The 21481-nt window shown below is 58.1% G+C and overlaps 9 protein-coding genes and 1 non-coding gene across 10 annotated transcripts; 4 read left to right on the top strand and 6 right to left on the bottom strand.

The window, feature by feature from the left end:
* Nucleotides 1-24: 24 nt before the first annotated feature.
* On the bottom strand, nt 25-960 carry FA10DRAFT_266220 (hypothetical protein). The gene is made up of 2 exons (XM_025521408.1): nt 800-960; nt 25-726 (listed from the first exon to the last, which is right to left on the bottom strand). The coding sequence occupies exons 1-2, from the start codon at nt 812-814 to the stop codon at nt 139-141; spliced, it is 603 nt and encodes a 200-aa protein (XP_025379660.1). The 5' UTR covers nt 815-960; the 3' UTR covers nt 25-138.
* Nucleotides 961-1042: 82 nt separating this feature from the next.
* On the top strand, nt 1043-3850 carry FA10DRAFT_266219 (hypothetical protein; the record flags this gene model as incomplete). Its single annotated transcript, XM_025521407.1, has 4 exons — nt 1043-2855; nt 2929-3177; nt 3237-3426; nt 3492-3850. Coding segments are annotated over exons 1-4 (2510 nt in total), but the record flags the coding sequence as incomplete, so codon positions are not given.
* Nucleotides 3782-6588, bottom strand: FA10DRAFT_300942 (hypothetical protein). Its single transcript, XM_025524904.1, has 4 exons — nt 5922-6588; nt 4651-5850; nt 4540-4590; nt 3782-4462 (listed from the first exon to the last, which is right to left on the bottom strand). The coding sequence occupies exons 1-4, from the start codon at nt 6558-6560 to the stop codon at nt 3845-3847; spliced, it is 2508 nt and encodes an 835-aa protein (XP_025379658.1). The 5' UTR covers nt 6561-6588; the 3' UTR covers nt 3782-3844.
* A 928-nt stretch (nt 6589-7516) lies between these two features.
* FA10DRAFT_259637 (hypothetical protein) lies at nt 7517-8972 on the top strand (the record flags this gene model as incomplete). Its single annotated transcript, XM_025519980.1, has 5 exons — nt 7517-7605; nt 7706-7762; nt 7842-8139; nt 8277-8343; nt 8710-8972. 5 exons carry the CDS (start codon nt 7517-7519, stop codon nt 8970-8972), a joined length of 774 nt encoding a protein of 257 aa, XP_025379657.1.
* A 154-nt stretch (nt 8973-9126) lies between these two features.
* FA10DRAFT_92776 (hypothetical protein) lies at nt 9127-11007 on the bottom strand. The gene is made up of 2 exons (XM_025525788.1): nt 10620-11007; nt 9127-10556 (listed from the first exon to the last, which is right to left on the bottom strand). The coding sequence occupies exons 1-2, from the start codon at nt 10866-10868 to the stop codon at nt 9393-9395; spliced, it is 1413 nt and encodes a 470-aa protein (XP_025379656.1). The 5' UTR covers nt 10869-11007; the 3' UTR covers nt 9127-9392.
* A 593-nt stretch (nt 11008-11600) lies between these two features.
* On the bottom strand, nt 11601-11705 carry FA10DRAFT_t22. The gene has a single exon. It is a non-coding gene; the product is annotated as a tRNA-Gly (tRNA).
* A 706-nt stretch (nt 11706-12411) lies between these two features.
* FA10DRAFT_293243 (hypothetical protein) lies at nt 12412-14051 on the top strand (the record flags this gene model as incomplete). Its single annotated transcript, XM_025524415.1, has 1 exon — nt 12412-14051. A coding segment is annotated over one exon (1572 nt), but the record flags the coding sequence as incomplete, so codon positions are not given.
* Nucleotides 14052-14153: 102 nt separating this feature from the next.
* On the bottom strand, nt 14154-16089 carry FA10DRAFT_266216 (acyltransferase-domain-containing protein). Its single transcript, XM_025521406.1, has 3 exons — nt 15374-16089; nt 15215-15309; nt 14154-15130 (listed from the first exon to the last, which is right to left on the bottom strand). Exons 1-3 carry the CDS (start codon nt 15792-15794, stop codon nt 14426-14428), a joined length of 1221 nt encoding a protein of 406 aa, XP_025379654.1. The 5' UTR covers nt 15795-16089; the 3' UTR covers nt 14154-14425.
* Nucleotides 16090-16163: 74 nt separating this feature from the next.
* FA10DRAFT_266215 (hypothetical protein) lies at nt 16164-18180 on the bottom strand. The gene is made up of 7 exons (XM_025521405.1): nt 17732-18180; nt 17579-17675; nt 17365-17525; nt 17146-17301; nt 16773-17082; nt 16535-16700; nt 16164-16470 (listed from the first exon to the last, which is right to left on the bottom strand). Exons 1-7 carry the CDS (start codon nt 17947-17949, stop codon nt 16214-16216), a joined length of 1365 nt encoding a protein of 454 aa, XP_025379653.1. The 5' UTR covers nt 17950-18180; the 3' UTR covers nt 16164-16213.
* A 1068-nt stretch (nt 18181-19248) lies between these two features.
* FA10DRAFT_266214 (tetrapyrrole biosynthesis, 5-aminolevulinic acid synthase) lies at nt 19249-21418 on the top strand. Its single transcript, XM_025521404.1, has one exon. The coding sequence runs from the start codon at nt 19271-19273 to the stop codon at nt 21350-21352; it is 2082 nt and encodes a 693-aa protein (XP_025379652.1). The 5' UTR covers nt 19249-19270; the 3' UTR covers nt 21353-21418.
* The last annotated feature ends 63 nt before the right edge of the window (nt 21419-21481 follow it).

Below are 21481 nucleotides of genomic sequence, written 5' to 3'. Positions count from 1 at the left end.
GTTCCTTCCCCCCATTTCCCAGTGCATCACTTCTGACGAGGCAGGCAGGCACCTTGCTTGATGTGAAGAGAGATGTGATTGTTGCTTATGATACAATTGTGTTTGCCTTGCTTCCATTTACTATGGTTGTTCCATCTGCTACGGCTGCTCCTCGTCGCCCTCGTCGTCGTCGTCCTTGAGCTGCATGAGCGCATCCATGGCGCCCTGGTCGTCGTCCTCCTCCTCCTGCTCTTCCCGTGGCCCTTGTCCAACTTCCACCGAGTCATGCCCTGCCATACCCAGCTTGCCTCTCCTCGCCAGCTTGGCCCTCTCGATCCGCCGCCGATCGAGCCGGACGGCAGCCTCCTGCACCTTGCGGATGGTGCCGCCGACATGGCGAACAACAATACGAACGCGCCGGCCCTCGATGCTCGCCAGCAGCGTGCAGGCCGCCACGACATCGGCGACGCCCGCGCGGCCACAACGGACAATGGCCGTGCGCGTCGACGCGGACCAGTAGCGGATCGCGAGGCTTCCCCCATTGGCGCCCGACGAGGCTGCGCCAAAGTTGTCGGACAGCGAGGCGCGGAGGTGCTGCAGGATCGCGTAGGGAGTCAGATTCGGCGGCGGCGGTGCTGCGACTGCTGCTGCTGCTGATGCTGATGCTGATGCAGCTTGAGAAGAGTCAGTGGAGGATGCCGACGACGAGGGGCCAGCAAAGGTGAGCGAGAGCAGCAGCCAGCGGTTCTGTGTGTGGGAAGAGGGCAGGATGTATGCGCTCAGCGACGCGGAGAGAGAGGTGAGAAGAATAGACGCTCACCTTGAATCGGACCATTGCTCGTCGCCCTCAGCGTGCATCAGCTGGGGAGGATCGCTTCTCCCCTCCCAGTCCAAGGTGGGCGATGCCGAGCAGCAGCTGGGCGAGCGCAGATGAGGCCAAGGAAGAGAGCGATCTTAGGACGGGAAAAAGATGGAAATGGACGGGCCTTTTGGTCTCAGCAAAAGTCCGTCGACCCATTTTTTACTTTTTTTATCTTGAGAAGAAAAGCGACGCGCGCTCGCACAAGGTTGATCCAGGCGCACCTTGATCGATCGATTGACAGGAGGGGCCCATGTCTTTCAATCCGCTGGCGCTGCTCCAAGAGCGCCAGTGTGCGCCCGTATACAGCGCGCTCGACTCAGGGAATCCCTCGGCTGCGCTGCGGCAGTGCGACGGCCTGCTGGCCAAGCAGCCCGACCTGCACCTCGCCGCTGCTCTGCGGTCGCTGGCCCTGGTCCGGCTCGGACGGCGAGCCGATGCGTCAAAGCAGGTCGACGGCCTCCTCGCAGCCACGTCTAAAAACAAGGCCCTCCTCGACGGCGGCTCTTCTTTGCTCCACGTGCTCTCCATCGCACTCGGCAGCCTCGGGCGCACGTCCGACGAGGTCGAGATGCTCGATGCCGCGAGCAAGGCGGCACCCTCGAACATCGACCTGGGCGCGCGGGCCTTTGTCGCCATGGCCAAGACGGGCCAGTGGCAGCGGGCGCAGCAGACGTCGCTGCGCCTGTCCAAGGCGGCGGCGGGCAGCAAGGGCAGCGACAACGACCTGCACTTCTGGTGGTCCATGCAGGCCTACGCACTCGTCGCAGCCGATCCGTCGCTGCCGGCGCACCAGCTTGCGCTTCCCTTGGCGACGCGCATGATCCAGAAGCATCTCGAGACGGCGCCCTGGGGTGCCCGCTCGGACGAGGAGCTATTTCTCTACGCCACCATCCTCGCGCGCCAGGGCGACGCCTCGAAGCGCCAGGCCGTCGAGCTGCTCGATGCGCAAAAGGAACTGCGCGAAAAGTCCATGACGCTCGCCATACTCCGAACGGAGCTGCTTCGGGAGCTGGGACAGTGGACCACGCTGTGCGAGGAGGCCCTCCAGGCGATGGAGTCGGGCGACGACAACTGGAGCCATGTCCAGGTGCTGGTCGAGGCTGTCTCGAAGCTGCACGACGACAGCAGCAGCAGCGGCAGCAACAGCAGCAAGGTGACGGACGCAGAGGCGCGCCTTTCGAAGCTCGCAGAGGGAAAGGGGGCCAAGAATCGGGGGTTCCGCCTGGCGAGACTCGAGCTCGTCCGAGGCTTGTCAGACGAGCAGCGGGCCAAGCTCAGCCAGCCGGACCTCTCCAAGCTCATCGTCGCCTACTTTGACGACTTTGCACAAAAGGCTTGCGCATACGAGGACCTGGCTCCTCATGCGCTGCTGCTTGTTGAGGGCCCAGGGCTTGAAAAAGTGCGCGAGACGGTTGCCAAGGAGGAAGCGAGGGAGATCGAGACGCTCGACGACCTCTATCGGGTCCTCAACGCATGCAAGCTCCTGCGGCTGGTCCAGGCAGACTCAAAAGACGCCGAGATGGACAGGACACTGTCGAAGCGGTACTGGGACATTTATAAAAGGGCCCTCGTGATCGGCAAGGATCTGCCCAAGACAGAGATGCAGCCCGCCGACGACTTTGCGCTCCTGGCCGCACAGGCCTGCGTCGCTGCTTCGCCTTCTTCCCCCTCGGACCTCGTGCAGGCCGTGTCGATGCTCGAGTCTGCTCTCCAGCACTCGCCCAAGGGATATCGCCTGCGCGTGCTCCTCATTCGGCTCCTTCGACAGCTGGGCTCCGTCGACGAGGCTCGCGAGCATTTCTCAAAGCTCGGCGCACGCAGCGTCCAGCTCGAGACGCTCGGGTGGCTCCTCGTCGATCGCAGCTCATCGTACAGGAACCTGCTTCCACAAGGCTCAAGCCAAGAGGCCGAATTTGACAGTGCCGTCGAGGGAATCGCAAGAATATGGAGAGAAAGCGAGCGCGAGATGCCAGAGATGGTCGCAAAGGCCTTTGAGAACGGCATCTTCTCCCGGGTGGGTCTTTCTGTCCCTCGTCATAGTATCTCAGAGTAAATGCTGATCGGAGGAGAGGGGAGACGGTGTTCAGATTGAAGAGATTGTCGATTTCAAAAAGAGGCTCGACAATTCCTTGGCCAGGCAGCTGTACGCCGCCGAGCGCGCGCTCTGCCCTGCCAAGGGCGACGAGGATGAGGAGATGAGGAGAGAGGCCGTTCAGAGGGCGCTCCGGGTGAGAGCGCCGTCGGATCAGCGCGACTTTGCCGTGCTCCTCAATCTGCTGCCGAGCAGTCGAGGCAGCATCAGAGAGCTGACCTCCTTGACGAGGCAAGAGCCAGGGGTGAATAGAATCAATGACAGGCATTAACTTCGCGAGAGCTGACGAAATGAGTGGGCCAGACGAGATATGTCGACGGCATGCTCGACGTTGCGGCGGCTGTGCTCGGCATCGAGCGAGAGCACAAGGACGCGCGAGATGGGGGGTCCGACGACGAGCTGACGGCATCTGAGAGGCGGCTGCACGACCTTGCAAGGAAGATCCTGGACAAAGCCTCCGATGTCGAAGCAACCGCAAAGGCCTTCTTTGAGGGTGAGTATCCTCTGCCTCCCCATTGCGAAAGGTTATGTCATTGGGCTGATGTGGAATTCCGCCAGGCTGCCTCGATGAAGCAAAGACGACCAACTCTCCATTCCCTGCCGACCAGCTGCTCGTCGCCAGCGTCGCGCTGCAGGGCTACCAGCTCGTTGCCCGTAGACAGATTGACACCAAGGCCGCCAGCGCGCCTCTCCACGAGCTTCGAGAGCTACTCAAGGAGAAGAGGGATCACGTCGATTTCTCTTCCTCTTCTCAAGAAGCAGCAGCGGTAGCAGAGAGGGAGGGCGAGGAGGACACAAAAGCCCGGCTAGAGGCGGCTGCGAGGGGTGCATACAACGCCGTGCTCGGTAGATTAGAGGCATGTAATTAGAAGAGGGAGAATAAGATATGAGGCCAAGGAGGGAGCCAATCACTAGAGGGTACCCAGCGACAGGCTCGGAATCTTTTCGCCGTCCTTGTCCCATGCCGAGGGCTGGTCTGCCATGAAGAACTCGAGGCGCTTGGCGGATCGTAGCTCATCGTGCGAGATCCAGCTCCTCGTAAGTGGTCGACCGTCGAGACGGACTTCCTGGGGGAAGAAGGAGGTGGCAGTAAGGTTGTGCGAGACAATCTCGAGCGACGAGGCGGAGCTGGTGAAACGAAAGAGATTGAGTCTGAGCTTCGAGAAGCGGGGCGCGGTGAGGAGGTAGATGGGAAGCGGCGTGAGGGGGTACAGGCCGATGAGGTGGAAGGTAAGCCAGGACGGGATGGCCCCCGCGTCAGTGTTGCCTGGATAGCCCTGAGCTGTGTCTGTGTAGAACTGATCGACGATATTCCGGATTCTGGCGACGGACCTCCAGGCATTGCCCGGCACAAAGTGGTAAGCCACAGGGAGGAGGAAGCCTGGCTCGTTTCCAGGCTGGTAGATGGCTGTCCCCACATCGTTGTTGGCGCTGGCTGACGCCTGGCGTAGGCCAGACAAGAAGTGGGCGTCGAGACGCTTCAGAAACGTCGCGGGCCCACCCATCAATTCGACGACTCTCGCCGTATCCTGGTACGAGTCATCGATGCCGCCGCCGTTTGGTCAGTCTACACAGCAATATGGAGGGTTAAGAAAGTGATACGCACATGTGGGGCAGAGGCAAAGCTGCCTTCCGCAGACACGCTCTCGTATTGGTACTGTGAAAGGCACGGTCAGCAATTCTGCTCTGCGAAAGGCATACCCGTCGATCAACTCACATCATTCCACCCGCAGCCCGCCGCACAATTGAGCGGGTCAAAGCCCGACACATTGAATTGGCCGCTGGCCAGCCTGGGCGCCGGGAATGCGGAGAAGTTGCCTGCGTCGCCAAAGGAGGCCGTGAGGTTGCGATCCCAGATGTTCTGCCACCAGTCTGCCCTGGCCCGGAGCTTCAGCCTCTTGAGCTCCTCTGGATCCCGCGACATGGCACGGCCGGCGAGAAAGATGGCGGCGTCGTTGTACGAATACTCGAGCGACCGGCTGATCGAGCGCGTGTGGTTCGGCGTGACGTAGCCGTAACGCAGGTACTCGTCCAGCGCACCGCGGCCTTCCTTTGTGGCCCCGTCGGTGGAGACGGGGTCGACGTTGTGGACCGGCTCGACTTCTGCATCGTTGACCATGGCTTTCCAAGCTGCTTCCCAGTCGACTCCACGGATTTCGCCGCCGGAGCTCTGCCCCGCGCTGTGGCGAGACTTGAGGTAGGCGTCGGCCAGGACCATGTCGGCATGGGTCCCACCTTGGACACGGCCGTTCGTCTGGGCAGAGCGACCAGTGGGGAGGAAGCCATCGTACTTGAACGCATTCACGAGTCCCTGGAGCACCCTCGAGTACGTCGACGTGAAGAGGAGGTGGTAGAGGGGCATAGTCGTCTGGAATGTGTCCCAGATCGTGTAGTGGTCGTCAAAGTTGTCGACATTCCTGGGCCAGTGAGGTGGAGACTCATCCCCACTCTTGTCCGTCGGCATCAGTGCGGAGTGGTACAGGGCCGAATAGAGCATTCGCGCAAGGGTCGCGTTCTTTTTGTCGTCGTGCACTTCAACGGTGCTTAGAACCTCTCGCTCCCAATCCTGCTGTGCCTCCTTGACGGCGTCCGAGAACGACGTCGTCCACGGCAGCTCCTCATCGATGTACCGGCATGCTCGCGCGGCTGAGTCGTAAGAGATGCCGATTCGCGACTCCAGCGTGCAAGACTCCTCGTCCGTCTCCCCTCCCCAACCAAAGAGTGCGCCAATGGCCTGACCCGAGCCCGCGTATGCCCGCAACGAACGGTAGTCCTTGGGCTTGGGAGAAGTAGACGGCGCATGGAAGGCATCGTAGGAGTACGAAAATGTTTGGCTGCTCTGTGATTCTTGGCTGAAGCGGGCGCAAAAGTGGATCTTGTGAGCAGGTGCTTGGGACCAGCCACCCGAATAGGTTGCCTGAGTGCAGAGAAAAAAGCAGCGTCAGCTCACTCCCGCAACTCGCTTGCACATGGGTGAGACCTGCTCACAAAGCCGCGATAGCCGTGACGGTCGACGTCGAGCTGACCCTCGACGAACTTTTGCGTATAGTCAAAGGAGGAGTTGGCCGGGAGAACGTGGGCTAGATCGACGAGGACGTGACGCTGCCGGCAGGCTTGACCGTCAAAGCTGTACCGTGCGATGCCGGCGTGCCCGGACGCCGTGAGATTGATGCCGATGCCGCTATCGAGTTTGGCATAGAAGAAGCCCGGAGCGGCACGGTCGTCTGACTGCGAGCGGTTGCTGCCGTACGTTGTGTTGTCGGCCAGGTTGATCGACGAGGCGACGTCGCCCGTGAGGGGCATCTGGTGCACCAAGCCATACGTGGGAGTTCCGCCCGTGCCAGTGACGTGCATCATTGAGATGCCCGTCACATTTCCCCAGGCAGAATAGCCGCTGTTGACATCGACAGCATAGCCAGCGGGAAGGCCCTGGTAGCTCGTGTCGATGCCCAGCTTCACCATCCCCCAGGGCCGCGTTGCGCCGGGGAAGGTGTTACCCCCCGCGATGTTTGACCCCTGCATTGGACCTGCAGTCCCCACCATTGGATCAGCATAGTCGACCAGACGAGCCTGGGCTCGCCCTACTACTGCCAGCACCAAAGAAAGCAAGACTGCAAACAGCATCATGCTCGAGCTCAGAGAAGTAATTGTCGCATGCACTGTTGAAGGAACCATTGATTCGTGGATGCTCTTTCTTCCTTTCCCCCACGCCCAACGCACGTCCGGCTTTCTTCTCGGCTTTCTCGCCTTTGGAATGTTCTGCTAGTCCGGCCCGTGATTACTCAAAGGGATACCTTGAAGAGCCGCTCATGGATGTGCGGACTGACAGCGAATCAGATATCACCTCTTGGGTCTGTCGGTGGCCACAGCTGTCCACACCGTGCCCATCGTCACTTTAGACTGCGCACTCGGGAAATGCGAAAGGCAAAGGTGGGCGCGAACTCTCTTCCTCAATTCAATTTGGGACTGGCGTAAGGTCGTACGTAGGCGGACGCTGCATCTCTGGTCTGCGGCTGGCTGCCTCTTTCATTTCTGCCTACTCACTCTCGGCCACCGCTCCCCAAACTCTGATCAGGATTGTGACAACAGCGGCGGATGAGGACCGGAGCACTGGGACGGCTGCCGAAGACCCGTCACTTAACTGGTGCCGACGAGCCCATTGCGAATCGGCAGCCACACGTGCTAATTCTGGAAGCAGGGCCAAGTCTCTTGGATTGAATATCAAACAAGACAAATTGTTCAATGGCCGATAGAGGCGCGCGCCGTCTGGCAAAGCAGTGACCTCTAAATGAAATTTCAAAGCTAAGGGAAAAAGGAGACTTGGAATTAGGATCGATTCAAACACCCAAGCAGCTGGCTACTTACTGGTCACCACCACCACCTACTCAACTTCCATCACCTCCGTCGGTCTGCCGCTCGTCGGAACTCCGCACCTCTTGTTCGCCAACCTCTACGCCTAGGCAACACTCCTGTTCCTGCCTCTTCTAACGAGAGCCACGATCCACTTATTGACCTGTCCCTGATCTCGATTTACGTCTTAAAAGCAGAGGACGAAAACAACATACCAAAAATACGATAACACGATGCGCGCCTTCCTCCTCGCCTTTTGCCTGGCCACGGCTGCCGCGATGGTGGCTGCGCAAGACCCTGGCGACCTCGTCTCGTCGACTCGGTGCGTGAAGCGCGAGATTCCTCCTCTTCTGCTACCCGATGGGTCTCTGACATTGTTTGTTTCCTTTCCTCCTTTGTGGCGTGATTTACGATCACTACAGCGCAAACGGCATTATCATCACTGGCTCCATCGACGAGGACGGGGATACTGTGGGACTGTGAGCTGTCTTTCTGGATCATTTCCCTCGACATAAGCTTCGAAGGCTGAGCTAAGTCACATGCCTTCTCTTTGTTCAGTGCGACTTTGACGGACGCCAACGGAGACCCAATCACTGCGGTTGCTGGCGGTGTATTGACCACGACGACGACGCCACTGGTCGCGGCGACAACGACGACGCAAGCACAAGCCGTGAGTATCGTCAAGGAACATTCTGGCCGAGAACCAGACCAGATCGAGTCGGAGAAAGTGGAAGATGTAGACGCCCCTTTCGCCGCCGACTACCGCAACGACGAGGGCCACCAAGCGGACGCCAGCTTCCACATTCAGCAACGTCGAGCTCAGCCTACGGACCAACAACTGCATCGCCGCCAGCAGGTACGTATTCCCCCACCCTCTCCTCCTCCTCTATTCTCCACTTTCTCTTCTTTTCCTCCTCTTTTTTTTTCTTTCTTTTCGTCGCTTTTTTCCCTCCTACTCCTTCTGTTCGCCACTTTTGTGGCACCTTTTCAAAGGTACAACAAGGGGCTGGCCTGCGAGCAGCATACCGAGCAAGCGTGCCCTCTGAAGAGGATGTCGTTCGTATGTTCAATGTGTCGCAAGACCCCTTGTCGGACCTACTCTTGATTCTCCTCCTTTCACTCCTTCTTTTTCTCCCTTTCTTTCTTTCTTTCTCCTCCTCTCTCTCCTCTCCTCTCCTCTCCTCTATTTCTGGCAATCGCGGCAGTGGTTTGCGGCTGGTCGACGTATACCAGCCCGTTCTCTATTCGTCGTCGACACTCGCAGCGCAACAGCGACCCCCTGAATGAAGCGGTGGTCGACGGCGCGATTCAAGGGTTTTTCTGCGTTCTTCCTCCGACAGAGCGCTCTTCTCTTCTCTGATTCGTTTCGTCTCGTCTCCTGCCCTTCTCTTACTGACACAACATTCCTCCAAACAGGGTGGTGCAGCTCTTGGTGGCGGTGTCGCTGCTTCGACCGCGACGGGCCTTCAGACGATCTCTGGCTACACGCCTCCTGCCAACACTCAGCCGCCGACGCCCAACAACATCTCAACGGGATCTATCCTCTCACCCTCGCAGATTCCGGGCTACCAGGCTGACGGCAAGGGCGACGGAACAGGCACGACGGGCTCCAATGGCGCCATCAGCTTGTCATCCTGGTCCTCTGCCGCCCTCATCTCCGGTGCCGTCGTCAGCTTCCTCTTCATCTGACCGGCTTCTTGTCTTGGCCAGCGTCTTTCAGCATATACACCAGCACACTGTGCAGCGCAAAGCTACTTGCTTTTCCGTTGCTCTTTTCTCCCTCTTTCCAATTTCGACCCTGTACTCCAAGGCCTTTGTCCCTCTATTTGAGAGATTGAGAGCAAGTGCTCTCTAATTCTCGCCGACCTGTCTCTCTGCTATCTCTCTCCTCTCTTATTACAATCAACATGGACATTTCAATCTTCTTCCGCCATTTGTCTCGCAGTGAAGGGGAAACGGTCGATTGTTAAAGATCGGGGCAAATGGGGTGTGGGACCAAAAAAGATTAAATCTACATCGAGAAGGGGGAGGTGTGGGCAGGAGGCTACTACTAAGTGGGGAAGGGGGTAGATACGGACAATCAGTGAGTGTGAGAGGCGATGACGCCCATCAAGGCTTGATCGCTTGAGGCACCTTGTCGGACACGGGCCTCCTGAAGATGTAGATGTGGATGAAACGAACGACGGTGCCGCAAGTGCACTGCATCTGGTGCAAGAGCGACGAAAGGGTCGAAGGACGCTGGTTGGCCGTGATGCGAAGGTTCGCGCCGTTCTTTTGGTGCTGCGTCACAGTCGTTTCGGTGGAGGGCTTCTCAAGGTCGACGTGGATCGTCGGCTTGGGTCCACGTTGGAGAGGGCCACCGTGAGGACCGCGATGAGGGGGTGGCGGAGGCATGCCCAGGCGTCCTCCATGAGGAGGAGGCGGAGGGCGACGGTCAAAGGGACCGCGATGAGGCGGGCCCGGGCGGTCAGTCGTCAGGGTGAAAGGCTGGCCAAAGGGCACCGAAATGTGCACGTCAACGGCGGGCAGAGGCAGAGGCTCGGGCTTGGGCTCGGGCTTCTTGCCATCCTCTTCTCCATCCTTGGCTTCGTGAGCATTGTCTTCCTTCTTGGCCTTGTGCTTGTGCTCCTTCTTGCCCTTGCGCTCGTGCTCGTGCTCGTGCTCGTGCTCGTGTGGGCGAGGATGGTGAGGAAGAGGGTGCTTTCCAGGAGCAGGCTTCTCATGGAAAAGACCCATGCCAATCTGACCGTGGGGCAGCTGAAGCGAGCATACGTAGAACTCTTCGGCCTTCTTGCTGCTGTCGATGACCTCCTTGGACGTCTTGGGAAGCTTGACGCCAACCATGATCGTCGAAGTAGGGCCGTGGTGAGGGTGAGGACCGTGCTCGTGGCCAGGTCCATCATGATGACCAGGGCCGTGGGGACCAGGGGGACCAGGCGGGCCTGGTGGGCCTGGAGGGCCGGGATGACCGTGAGATCCTGGAGGCCCAGGGGGGCCAGGGGGGCCAGGGGGGCCAGGAGGAGGAGGAGGAGGCGGAAGCTCCAGGCCCTCGGGTTTGGGCTCATTCGTGACCTTGATCTGGCCGGTGGACATGCTGGGGTGCAGGTAGATCGGCTGGCCTGGGTGGGGAAGGGTCAGGGTAAAGTTGACCGAGGGCTTGTCCTCCGACATAGCGAAACATTCGAGCGGCTCGAAGTGCGGTCGGTGGTGAGGTCCACGTCCTCCTGGATGTCCTCCCGGGAAGCCGAAGCGAGACAGGAACTGAGGTCGAGGCTGCTGATTAATTCAGTACTCGAGTATGCCATGGTCTTATAGATCTCTTTTCGCTGAACTCACGCCAAAGGTGGCCACCGTGCCACCCGCCACGACGGCGCCGACGAGAAGGGCGAGGAAGCGCTTCGTAGTCAGGCCACTTTTCTTGGCACGCGCTCTCTGTTCCTCCTTATCGGACAGTGGCGTAGGGCTGTAGACAAAGCCCTTTTCTCCGAGGTCGATCTGGACATTGTCCACATCGTCGAGTAGGGCGACCCTCTCCTCATTGTCCTTGTCTTGCGTCGTTGGCAGGATGCCGTGTTGCATCGCCATCGTTGCTTCTTAAAAAGCGAGGTGGTGATGGTTGGTTGTGGTGGTGGCAATTGTGATTTTGACAGCAGATGCGCTCTTGAGACAGTTGCAGGCCGCTTTAAAGGAACAGACGGCCGCCCCCTTTCGTCGCGCCGCGGCTGATTGGTGGGCGTGAATTGCGAAAGGGCGCGTGCGCAGTCAGTCTCCCTTCGGTCTATAAAAAATGTGTAGAAAGCTCCGCAAGAAAGCCCCCACTCGACCGCAAACAAGATGCCAGAAGACGGCGGACCTTCTAGCTGATGGTGAAACGAGGGCTCAAGGGCTACGCAAGCGGGGTGTGTGATCCTCGCGGCGCACAGCCTGCCGCCCTTCTGCGTTATCGTGCCGTGCGAATTCGCAATCTGCTATATGTTTTAGCAGGCTTCAATAGAAAACAGGTGCCAGAATTTAGACTGGCCAAGCCACGATTCTCTGCATGCGCTATTTTCAGACTACCTCATGGGATAGCCCATGCTGCCGCACTTGCCGGCCTGTGTGCGCAGCAGCCAAGCTTACTTCCACGAGGCCCTCTCTACACGGCATCGGCAGCTAAACAAACGCTCGTGTTGTGTACCAGGTCACAGCATGCTCACTGGCTGAAAGATGGGTGGAATCAAAGGAGCTGCAACTCTTTTATGTAGAAGCGATCGAAAGGGCTTACAGATCGATCGCTCGATAAAAAGCATGAAAATTGCGAGGGAAAAAAAAATTTGGTGCATCAACCGCGAATCGAACGCGGACCGCTTCGAGTCAGGAAACAAGCTCAGAAGATGAGCTGTTAGATGGCAACGAAGCATTGTACCATTCAACCATTGATGCTACTTCCATGTACTTCCTCGTCCTAGCGCTCGGCCGAGACCTCGACGATGGCGACGAGCGAAGAGGGCCGCTCTCTGAGGGCCCGTAACATGGTAGGAGGCATCCGGTGTCAGTCTAGTGCTACACACGCTTCCCTGCAGTACTCACCTTCTCTAGGAGGGAGATACTGACCTGCCCCATGTGGGCGTCCCTCTGCGATTTGACCAACAACCGCCTTTTCAGCCTCCCTTTCCTCACCCACTTCATTACAACAAGGGCAGGCCCATTGCAGCAACGAAGGGAAGGAAGACGCAGCAGCATCCGTCAGCGCTTTGAAGCCAAGAGCTGGTACCTCTTGACTTCGCCACGACTCACCATTATTTGCCACTCTCCCAACAGCCGGCTCGCCTTTTCTTGTCATGACCCACCATCTAATTTATCAGCCTATTTTCCCCTCCCTCACTTGTTACGCATTGTCGCTCGTGGTTGATCTGACAGGACCCAATCGCAACGCTCGTGCTCCAATGCTTCTCCCATTCCATGGCTGACCCCGACATCATGACCATTGGTTTCAGAGCGATCCTCTTTCGACGACGGCGGGAGTTGGGGGAAAATTTTCCTTTGTCCCTCGTTCCCCCTGGGTATAAGCTATAGAGCGGCACAAGCCCCTATCGCCTTCGGCTCTGCTTCGTGCCCTTGTTGGCCCAACCCAATCTCATTTCACTGGCCTCAGCCGCACGGATCGCGGCGCGGTGCTTGCTGGGTAGCAATTCCTCCACGTGACACCCATCTTCCCCCTTATCATGGCCACCGTAGCCGTTGTACTGTAACTGCGGTCTCGTCTGAGCTCCTCTTCCTCTTCTCCATAAACACCCTTCTCGTCATGGCTCCTAAATCTAAAGTACTGCAGACTTTCCCCGCCGTGCCCTCTGGCCGCTCTGTGTCCGGCGCCGCCAGTCGCCCGTCGCGTTCCACTCCCTACTCTCGTCCGGCCTCCCAGGAACCGGTCGAGTCCGCTGCTGCTGGCAAAAGTGCAGATGCCCTTCGCAACAGCAAAAGCGACGAGGAGCGAGCACAACAGTACCAGGCCTTTGTTGCCCGCACAGACGACCTTCCCTGTGGCCCCCTCTCACCGTCGGGGGAGGAGGATCTTTACTCCATGCCTGACGGGGGGAAACCTCCTCCCGAGGCCTCTTCTGGAGTTGACGAGCACGAAGCGACCGGCTCTATCCACCATGAAGGCACTGCTGCTTCTCAGCTTGTCTCGCAGGTCGCCGATTGGGTCGCGTTTGTCGCTGCGGACCCCTATCTCAATGGCTCAGATAAGGTGGTCGACCCCCTCTGCTGTTGGAGCCGCCCAAAGGAGCACCATGGCAATGGACCGAATCTCTCGATGGAGCCAGCTGGTGCGCCCACCATTCCCTTTGCGGATCTTCCTCCGCATGAACCGCCGGGGCTTGGCGATCGCGGAGTACCGACTCGCTTCGCGACCGAGTTCAAGAGCAAGAGTAAAAGCAGCGCAGGATCTTATCTCAAGGCTGCATCATCCCTTCCTATCCCTATTGGAGAAGTGCGGTTCGCGTGCCACCCTTCGCTGAAATTTGGCGACACTAGCAAGCACCTCGTTGATTACTCGTGCGAGATTGCCGTCCGGCTTTGTGATCATGTTAAGGCCGATGTGTCCAATGCCAGCAAAGAAGCTTTCCTCCAGAATGTCATTCGCCTCTTTTGTTTTAACAAGGGCGCCCTTCGTCTCGTCGATATCGTGTATCCTTGCAACGCCCCCAACCTAAGCAACCTTGATCTTGTTGTGGGTGGCCGCGCAGCCGTCTTCATTGGCTACGGCCCTCGTTGTGCAGCCCATCACGCCGTCGTCGGCCTTTGGGTTCCTTCCGGTCCACATTTCGACTTTCAGCAGCTGGCACACGCCCTCAACGACAGATTCAAGCCCTATGCGGAAGTCATCGACCTTTGGGCCATCCGCTACATAGCGGAAAATCCGCCATCTAAGCAGCATACTGATGCCCCGATCTGGATCGGTGAGGTCCGCGCTCTCATTGAGGTGCACTCTCCTGCAGGTCAACTTGCGACAAAGTTTACGCAGAAGGAGTACCTGCAGTACCTCCCTGGATACCTCAGATGGGGGGACAGATCCGTCCGACTGTCATTCCTGCACCGTTTTCCGCACTGCACCTTCTGTCGAGCAGACTACGAGGACGGTCCCACACCCTTTGCACGTCACGAGAGGTGGGAATGCACCAGGGCCGTCTGTGGCCGCTATAGGCGCCCAGTCCACTAGGCTCGCAGCTGTCCCAGCTGCACAGACAAGTGAGGACCCGATGCTGGCCGTCGGTAGTATGTCTTAAGTCATCGTTCTGCAGTGGGATAACTTTCCTGGATGATTTTCAAAGTGTCACTCTACGCCATCTCCAAATTGACTTCAACAATATCATCTTCACTCTTTCTCTACAAGTCACAAATGCCCACTCTCGAACAAGTCACAAATGCCCACTCTCGAAAAACAAGTCATATGCCCACGAACCCCCCGCTCCCCCACATCGTCCACGCTCCATCGTCTTGATCGACAGCAGCGTATGAAAGTGCATGCAACAGAGCCGTACGGTAGTCTTTTCTCTGTTCCATTTATGACTTTGAAGAAGACCTAGACTTTACACAAAAAGCGTGGACGGTAAAGATAGGCAGGAAGATCAAGAATTGAAGACCCAAGCTCCGCCACATGCTCAAGGACGCTTGACAAAGACGGCGCCCTCGTCGGTCTCGTCAGATGTGTTGCTCGCGCTCGTCTTGTTGTCTGCACCCGCTCTCGCCCTGATATCGATTCCCGCGTCGAGGCTGCCCACGTTGCCTCCTTCCTTTGGCTGCTGCACGGCAGAAGTCTGTCCCTTGTCCGACTCGGAGAGGAGGTTGAAGTCTTCTGGCTCCTCTCCAGACTTGCCAGCCTTGATGAGCTTCTCTCGCTTTTCTCTCGCCTCGGCCGCCACATCCGGTCCCTTGCCTGTCCCGACAAGGTACGAGGCCAGCTTTGCAATGCCTCCGAGCCGTGTAGGTGAAGGCGGTTGCGCCTTGGGACCGCCCGCAGCAGCATTGGCAGCAGCGGACGTCGACTCCGACACGTCTGCCCTCTCAAGCTCGCGATCCATCGACTGCAGCGCAGACAGCATCTGCTCACGCACTCTCGTCGTCAGATCAGTGACATCATCGGCCTTGAGGCCCTTTGTGTCGACGGGAGGCAGAACCTTGATGCGAACGGTGCCGCTCTCGAACCTCGTCTTGCCGTCAAAGTACCGGTGATAGTTCTCGCAGACGACAGGCACAATGGGCACCTGCGCCTGGACAGCGAGGTGGAAGGCGCCCTTCTTGAAGGGAAGCAGGTCCGGGAACGGAAGGTTGCTCCTCGTGCCCTCTGGGAAGACCCACAACGAAAGCTGAGAAGGGAGAAGGAAGAGGAGGCAGGCAAGACGTCAGAATCTGATAAGGGGGTCAAGAAACCCTCACAAAAGCCTACTCACACCCTTGGTCTTCATAGCTTCTGCGACCTGCTCGAAAGCCTTGACTGCGTCGTGGCGATTCTTGCGGTCGATGAAGACGGCGCCGGAAAGGCTCACTTGCGTCTCGCGTCGTCAGCCAGATTGCGCAGCACATTTCGCCATCAGCATGGATGGACTCACTGTATTGTCCGAGAAGAGGCGCGTACTTGAGCTCCTGCTTGGCCATGATGCTTGCAAACTTGGGGAAGATCTTGCCGAGGTACAGGATATCGATGCCGGTCTGGTGGTTGCCGACCAGCACGGCTGGCCTCGCCTTCTGGAAGTTCTCCGCACCCTCAACCTTAAACTTGAGGCCAGTGAGGTTGCCGGCGATGAGATGGAACGAACGCGCGACGAGCCAGTTGATGTTGAGCCGCGTCTTTTCCGAGAGCGACATGGGCAGCGAGACGAGCACGCCCCAGACGGAGCAGATACCGAGCGAGAGGACATAGAGGAGCACGTTGAGGTAGAGGCGAGCGCGGCGGGAGCGCGGCGAGAGCAGCGACAGGACCAGGAAAGAGGCGCCAGCCGAGTAGGTCAGGGTGCGTGTGACGACGGTCATTGTGCTGACGAGTCCAGACCAGAACGACATCAAGAGTGGAACGGGAGGGAAGGATGAGGCGGTGGTCTAAATACGAAGCTAGATCGATGGCGATGGGAAAAATTAAAATGCTTGAGAGGGCCCGGGTGTCTCCACACAAAGCAGGCCGGTTCTGAATCGACGCTTGACTACCGCGCTAGAAGATTACACGTTGGCTCAGGCTGTCAAGCGATCTCGTATCTCGAGCTTCTGGCTGCGCTGGGAGGTTGGTGAACAAGGGCAGATAGACGACAAAGCAACGGCATCGCCGTGAAATACAAATCGAGGGGATTCCCCTCGATTGGCTTCTCTCCACTTTTCACAGCCTGGACATTTTGGGGCAAGCGTCGTGACAGTTCCACGTGTGACGGACTCAGAACCGTCAAATGCTTCGTATTAGTCTATAAATGCGCATCTTGGCCATCTAGCAGTGGATGGTGGACGACTTGGCCTGGTTCGCCCATGTCTCTAGCCTGTACCTCGCCCTCTGCTTCTTCTCTCACTGGGAGGGACAAAGCGTCAAGGCTAAACGTGCCCGAGAATTGCTTTGTAGAGGCTTCGGACAGGAGAGTGTGGAACCTGTGGGGGTCCGTCTGTGTCTTGAAGAGCCTGGGCATGAGGAAGGGGAAGTCCGAGAAGTCTGTGTGTTTCGTCTTGGCTGTTGAGGGAGTATGAACCCTCAGCAATCTGCCTCAGGAGAGAACATATAGACAGACACCAACTCATCGTCAAGAGCCAGCCGTTGCCCGTCTGCGCCTTTGCCTCACTGACGAGCTCCCGTACCTGTTTAAAGTGCGCTCGCCAGACGGTAAAGTGCTCCGAATTGATGCAGAACAGAGGTCGTCTGAGTGGCGTTGTCTCGCCAGCTTTTGCGATAGGCTCAAGCCACTTATCAAGAAGATGAAGAAAGCGAGTCAGGTCGGGGTATCCTTCACCGCTCGAAAAGAATTATCAACTCACAGGATCGAGGACGAGAGCATGGCGAAAGGGAGACTCGTCAGTGCGAATCATTTCGATTGCTGTCGCACCACCAAACGAGTGTCCAAGCATCCAAGTTGAAGCCAAGTCGAGCTTTCCTTTCCACTCTGACAGCTTTGCGCCTTCTTGGCCCCCGCGCACAGTGCTGGCGCGGACTAGGTCATCTCCTTCCCCGCTGTCGATCTTCTCCAAGACATGCAGCGCTTCTAGCACCTCAGCTTGGCGCAGCTTGAGCTGCACCGTCCTCATTTCATCCTCGTCTGACATGGGCTTGCCCGTCTCCTTATCCATGCTGGCACCATCCGGTCAAGTCAGAAGTGGCAGGAGAAATACTAGGGCGAAGCGGTCCACTTACTCTAGCTCGGCATGCTTGAAGTAGATGAGAGCCTCCTCTTTGGCTTTGGAGCCTTCCTTTGCTGGATAGTGTATTGTAGTTGCGGGTCCACTACCATCCCGGTGTTCGACGGCTGCGATCACCATGCCCTGGCTTGCAAGCGATGCAAGGTAATTTCTAAGGGCCGTCATGGTCACATTAGCACAACACATTGCGAGGTGACAGCGATAGAAGGCTTACGAGTAGGTTGTCTTGGATCCAGCGAGACCGTGGCTGAAGACGCCGACCGGAAAGAGCGTTGAGGGCTTGGCAGAAGTCGGTGCGTCATTCTCATCGCCAGCCTTTGCTGTTGTCAGGGTAGGAGCCTGGCTCGCCAGGGGTCCATTGGCTACGTATGGCAGCTACACACGAAGTCAACCAAACGGATTCCTCTCGCACTAGGACCAGAGCTCACCCTGGACATGAAGGGCAGCACCAGGGCGGCCGGAAGCGTGAAGATCTTTGGAATCTTGCCATATTTGATTAGCCCTTCGACACTCCGCAGCTTGGGCCTGTCTTGTCCGTCAGCTCCCTTGCAGCCGTGCTCTGTCCTGATTCTTCGACTCACTGGGGTAGCCACGAGGTGCCGCTTCTGCTCCGCGTTCGTTGACCGGCCTCTCGCAGCGATGTCGGATAGAAGATGGTCAGGAGGACAGTCTCGAACCGGAAGGCGTCCTTGCCACCGAGGAGGAACTTGCCCTGCTCAAACACCCGCGGAGATCTCGCGGGGATCTCGAGCTCCACCGTCGACACCTCGTACGGCCCGTCCGGCGCTGTCAGGCTCATGGTGGCTTCTACGGGTGCGCTTCGGAACCAAATTCGTCGCAAACTAATGCTAGTCGCTAGGAGGGGGCGGAAAATTACCGGAAGTGGAGGCGGATCTTGTTCGGACACAGGGCGCCATCGCGAGTTGACCAGAGACAAGCCATGAGAGCCATGGCGAAATTTCTCCTGGTGTTGCTAGCGAATGAAGAGCATTGAGGCCGTCTCATAGAAGATCGCATCGCTTATCATGGTCTGACGAGGCTATCTATTGAAGCGAAGCAGATGTAAAAGCTTGAGCTCGACTAATCATTCTTCCGACTCGACGCAGGCTCGGAGCTTAGCAGAGACGCAACATTGTTCCGCTTCAAAGCGAGCGAATAAAAAGCAAGAGGAGCCCGTTCCCTGACCTCCAGCGCTATCTCTCCGCAGACACATTGCAGATAGAGGGACAGGTGACGGGGAGCTTTCGAGTCCTGATGGGCTAAAAAGATTGAAGCATAACGGAAGGAGTTGCAGGAAGGCAAAGCCGTCGCAACACACCAGGGCTTCTCACCAGTGAGGTGCTCCTTCATCTTCTCTCGACAGTTAAGCATATCTTGACCTTTGCCAAAGCAGAAGGAGAGAGGAAAAGAGACGAGACACAACCATCCAATGAGAAGCGAGCTTGTTTACGGGAAGAGAAGGTTCGCAACGCCAATCGTCGATAAGATAAGTTTTCTCAGTGTTCAAAAGACACAGACGGCGTGCTCTCGCAGCTCTGGCCTTCGGATCTCATCAGGCAGAGCGACGTAGCCGCTTGCGTGCGATAGCACTTTCCCAAAATGGCATAGAGTGGATTGGGGAGCGACCACTCGAACGCCAGCAAAGCGCATAGATAACTGAGTATTGCTCCTGCTAGAAGGCCGGCGATTGCAAGAGCCGCCTACTACTAAGTCCCACCATGCTGACGTGGAAGGCAGGCTCTTGTGACCAGCGCATCCTCAGCAGCAGGCTAAGAGACGAGCTAATAATCGGCCGCGAGGGCTAGCTAGCTTCCCACATTTTACCGGAAGGCTAGGTCAAAGGATAGGCGGAATCGAATGATGTTTTTTTCTTTCGTCCCTTTTCTGAGCCGGTGAACCTCGCTTCTCTACCCAATCAGCGGGGCCCTAATGGTGAGGAGTGTGATTTTTGTAATTGAGATACAACAATAGTCATATTACCCAATTATCGCGTCAGTTGAGCCGGTCCAGTCTGCAGAGGCCGAAATCGCAAATCCACAGCGTTCTTCTTTGCTTTCGTCGCTTTGCCTCCTTCACCAACCCCCACTTCACCCTCCTTACTCCCCTTCACCGTCATCACCATGGACCGCCCACTCACTAGCACGCTTTTCAAGCTGCGTTCGTCGTGCCCATACCTGAGCAAGACGTCGACGCAGCAGATTGCAAAGATGTCGACGACAGCCTTCCTACCCGGTGGACCTAACCGTCTGGCCGTCCGGGCCCAGCAGTGCCCCGTCATGTCCAAGGCCATCGAGGACAAGCCTGACGAGGCTGTTGCCGCTGCTCCTGCCATGTCGTCCGAGGCTGGCTCGTTCCTCTTTGGCAACGGACCTGCGTCCGTTGTGGCGCTCAGCGGAGTTGGCGCAAAGAGGCCCTCGGCGGGCAAGTGCCCTTTCCACCACGGTGGCGAGCAGCAGACGCGCAACTACGTCAGCCGCAGCAACGTCTCGTCGGCCTCTGTTGTCGCCGAGCCAGCCAACCACATCAACCGCATCCATGCCAAGGAGGGCATCCGCACCGATGGCATGGGCGATGTGTCCAAGTGCCCACACGCCAAAGCCGCTCAGGCCGCGGCCCGTGCAGCCCAGCAGGCTGCAGACATTGCCCTCATGAGTCGCGGCATTCAGAACCCAGTCAAGAAGCACGTCCAGACTCGTACTCCGGGATCGGGTCTCGGCATCCCGCCCACGCCCCAGCCAAAGGAGGCGCCTGGCTTCGATTACGAGGCCTTCTACCATCGAGACCTCATGGCCAAGCATGCCGACAAGTCATACCGCTACTTCAACAACATCAACCGTCTGGTTGAAAAGGCGCCCAGGGGCCATCTCGAAGATGAAGCTCGCGAGATCACGGTGTGGTGCTCCAACGACTACCAGAACATGAGCCGTCACCCCAAGGTGCTCGAGTCGATGGCCGACACGCTCTTCAAGTACGGCGCTGGGGCTGGAGGCACCAGGAACATCGCCGGACACAACCGCCACGTCGAAAAGGTCGAGTCGGTGATCGCCGATCTGCACCGCAAGGATGCGGCATTGGTCTTTGGAAGCTGCTACGCAGCAAACGATGCCTGCCTGTCCATCCTGGGAAGCAAGTTGCCTGACTGTGTCATTTTCTCCGACTCCTCCAACCACGCCTCGATGATTCAGGGCATCCGTCACTCGGGCGCCAAGAAGGTCATCTACAAGCACAACGACATGGAAGACCTCGAGACGAAGCTCAAGGCGCTGCCCCTCGACACACCCAAGATTATCGCCTTTGAGTCTGTGTACTCAATGTGCGGCACCGTGGGCCCCATCGAGAAGACGATTGAGCTGGCCGAAAAGTACGGTGCGCTCACGTTCCTCGACGAGGTCCACGCTGTGGGCATGTACGGTCCCCGCGGTGCCGGCGTGGCCGAGCATCTCGACTGGGAGATGCAGGCCAACGGCGGCGCTCGTGGCGGCAAGAAGTCCATCATGGACCGCATTGACATCATCACGGGCACCCTCGGAAAGGCCTACGGAAATGTGGGCGGCTACATCGCTGGCTCCAACAGGATGGTCGACATCATCCGCTCCTTTGCGCCCCAATTCATCTTCTCCACGACGCTTCCCCCTAGCGTCCTGAACGGTGCGACGACGGCCATTGAAGTGCTCATGTCGTCCAACTACACCCGCCGTCTGCAGCAGATTCGCACGCGCGAGACCAAGGACGCCCTCATTGCTGCGGGCATCCCTCTCCAGCACAACCCCTCGCACATCGTCCCCGCCCTTGTGGGCAGCGCCGAGAAGGCCAAGGCGGCGTCGGACATGCTCCTCAACGACTATGGCTGCTACGTCCAGCCCATCAACTTCCCCACCGTGGGACGCGGCCTCGAGCGCCTTCGCATCACCCCTACTCCCGGACATTCGGAGACGGACGTCAAGCAGCTCGTCGAGGCCCTGGACCAGGTGTGGAACCGCCTGAACCTTCGCAGGGTCGACGAGCTCCGTGCCGCCCCTACCGACGGCAGTGACCCCCTGGCGGACCTTTTCAGGAGCGCAGAGAGGGACGACCGCGTGCCTCTGTGGGACGATGAGCTGCTCGGCCTCAAGAAGAGCTCCAAGTCGCTCGAGGCCAACACGATGAGCCCGGTGCACCACGCTGTTCACCACCAGTCCACGCCCATTACTGCGGCCGCTTGAAGTTCTGTCCGTTCCATGTTCCCCTGTTCCTCCCTCCCTATCTATCCTTTCCCCGCTCTAAACGGCTGAAATCCGTATCCTCTTCTCCCTCCTATTTGTTGAGAGTGTGTAGTGGACTTGTCTGTGGCC

Source organism: Acaromyces ingoldii (genome assembly GCF_003144295.1).
Source record: "Acaromyces ingoldii strain MCA 4198 unplaced genomic scaffold FA10scaffold_2, whole genome shotgun sequence".
Classification (NCBI taxonomy): Eukaryota; Fungi; Basidiomycota; class Exobasidiomycetes; order Exobasidiales; family Cryptobasidiaceae; genus Acaromyces; species Acaromyces ingoldii.
Note: the sequence above shows the minus strand (reverse complement) of the source record. Positions and strands in the feature narration are given on the sequence as shown.

Excerpts from the sequence above, each read along its gene's own strand:
- FA10DRAFT_92776 (XM_025525788.1), bottom strand. The coding sequence starts at position 10,868 with ATGGCGATGCAACACGGCATCCTGCCAACGACGCAAGACAAGGACAAT. Across the intron at positions 10,557-10,619 it reads GCACGGTGGCCACCTTTGGC|CCTCGACCTCAGTTCCTGTC; the intron begins GTGAGTTCAGCG and ends ATTAATCAGCAG.
- FA10DRAFT_266216 (XM_025521406.1), bottom strand. The coding sequence starts at position 15,794 with ATGACCGTCGTCACACGCACCCTGACCTACTCGGCTGGCGCCTCTTTC. Across the intron at positions 15,310-15,373 it reads GCCTCTTCTCGGACAATACA|TGAGCCTTTCCGGCGCCGTC; the intron begins GTGAGTCCATCC and ends GCGAGACGCAAG. Across the intron at positions 15,131-15,214 it reads AAGCTATGAAGACCAAGGGT|CTTTCGTTGTGGGTCTTCCC; the intron begins GTGAGTAGGCTT and ends CTCCCTTCTCAG.
- FA10DRAFT_266214 (XM_025521404.1), top strand. The coding sequence starts at position 19,271 with ATGGACCGCCCACTCACTAGCACGCTTTTCAAGCTGCGTTCGTCGTGC.
- FA10DRAFT_300942 (XM_025524904.1), bottom strand. The coding sequence starts at position 6,560 with ATGATGCTGTTTGCAGTCTTGCTTTCTTTGGTGCTGGCAGTAGTAGGG. Across the intron at positions 5,851-5,921 it reads GTCACGGCTATCGCGGCTTT|GCAACCTATTCGGGTGGCTG; the intron begins GTGAGCAGGTCT and ends CTCTGCACTCAG. Across the intron at positions 4,591-4,650 it reads CGGGCTGCGGGTGGAATGAT|TACCAATACGAGAGCGTGTC; the intron begins GTGAGTTGATCG and ends TGCCTTTCACAG.
- FA10DRAFT_266215 (XM_025521405.1), bottom strand. The coding sequence starts at position 17,949 with ATGAGCCTGACAGCGCCGGACGGGCCGTACGAGGTGTCGACGGTGGAG. Across the intron at positions 17,526-17,578 it reads TGCTGCCCTTCATGTCCAGG|CTGCCATACGTAGCCAATGG; the intron begins GTGAGCTCTGGT and ends CTTCGTGTGTAG. Across the intron at positions 17,302-17,364 it reads GGATCCAAGACAACCTACTC|AAATTACCTTGCATCGCTTG; the intron begins GTAAGCCTTCTA and ends GACGGCCCTTAG.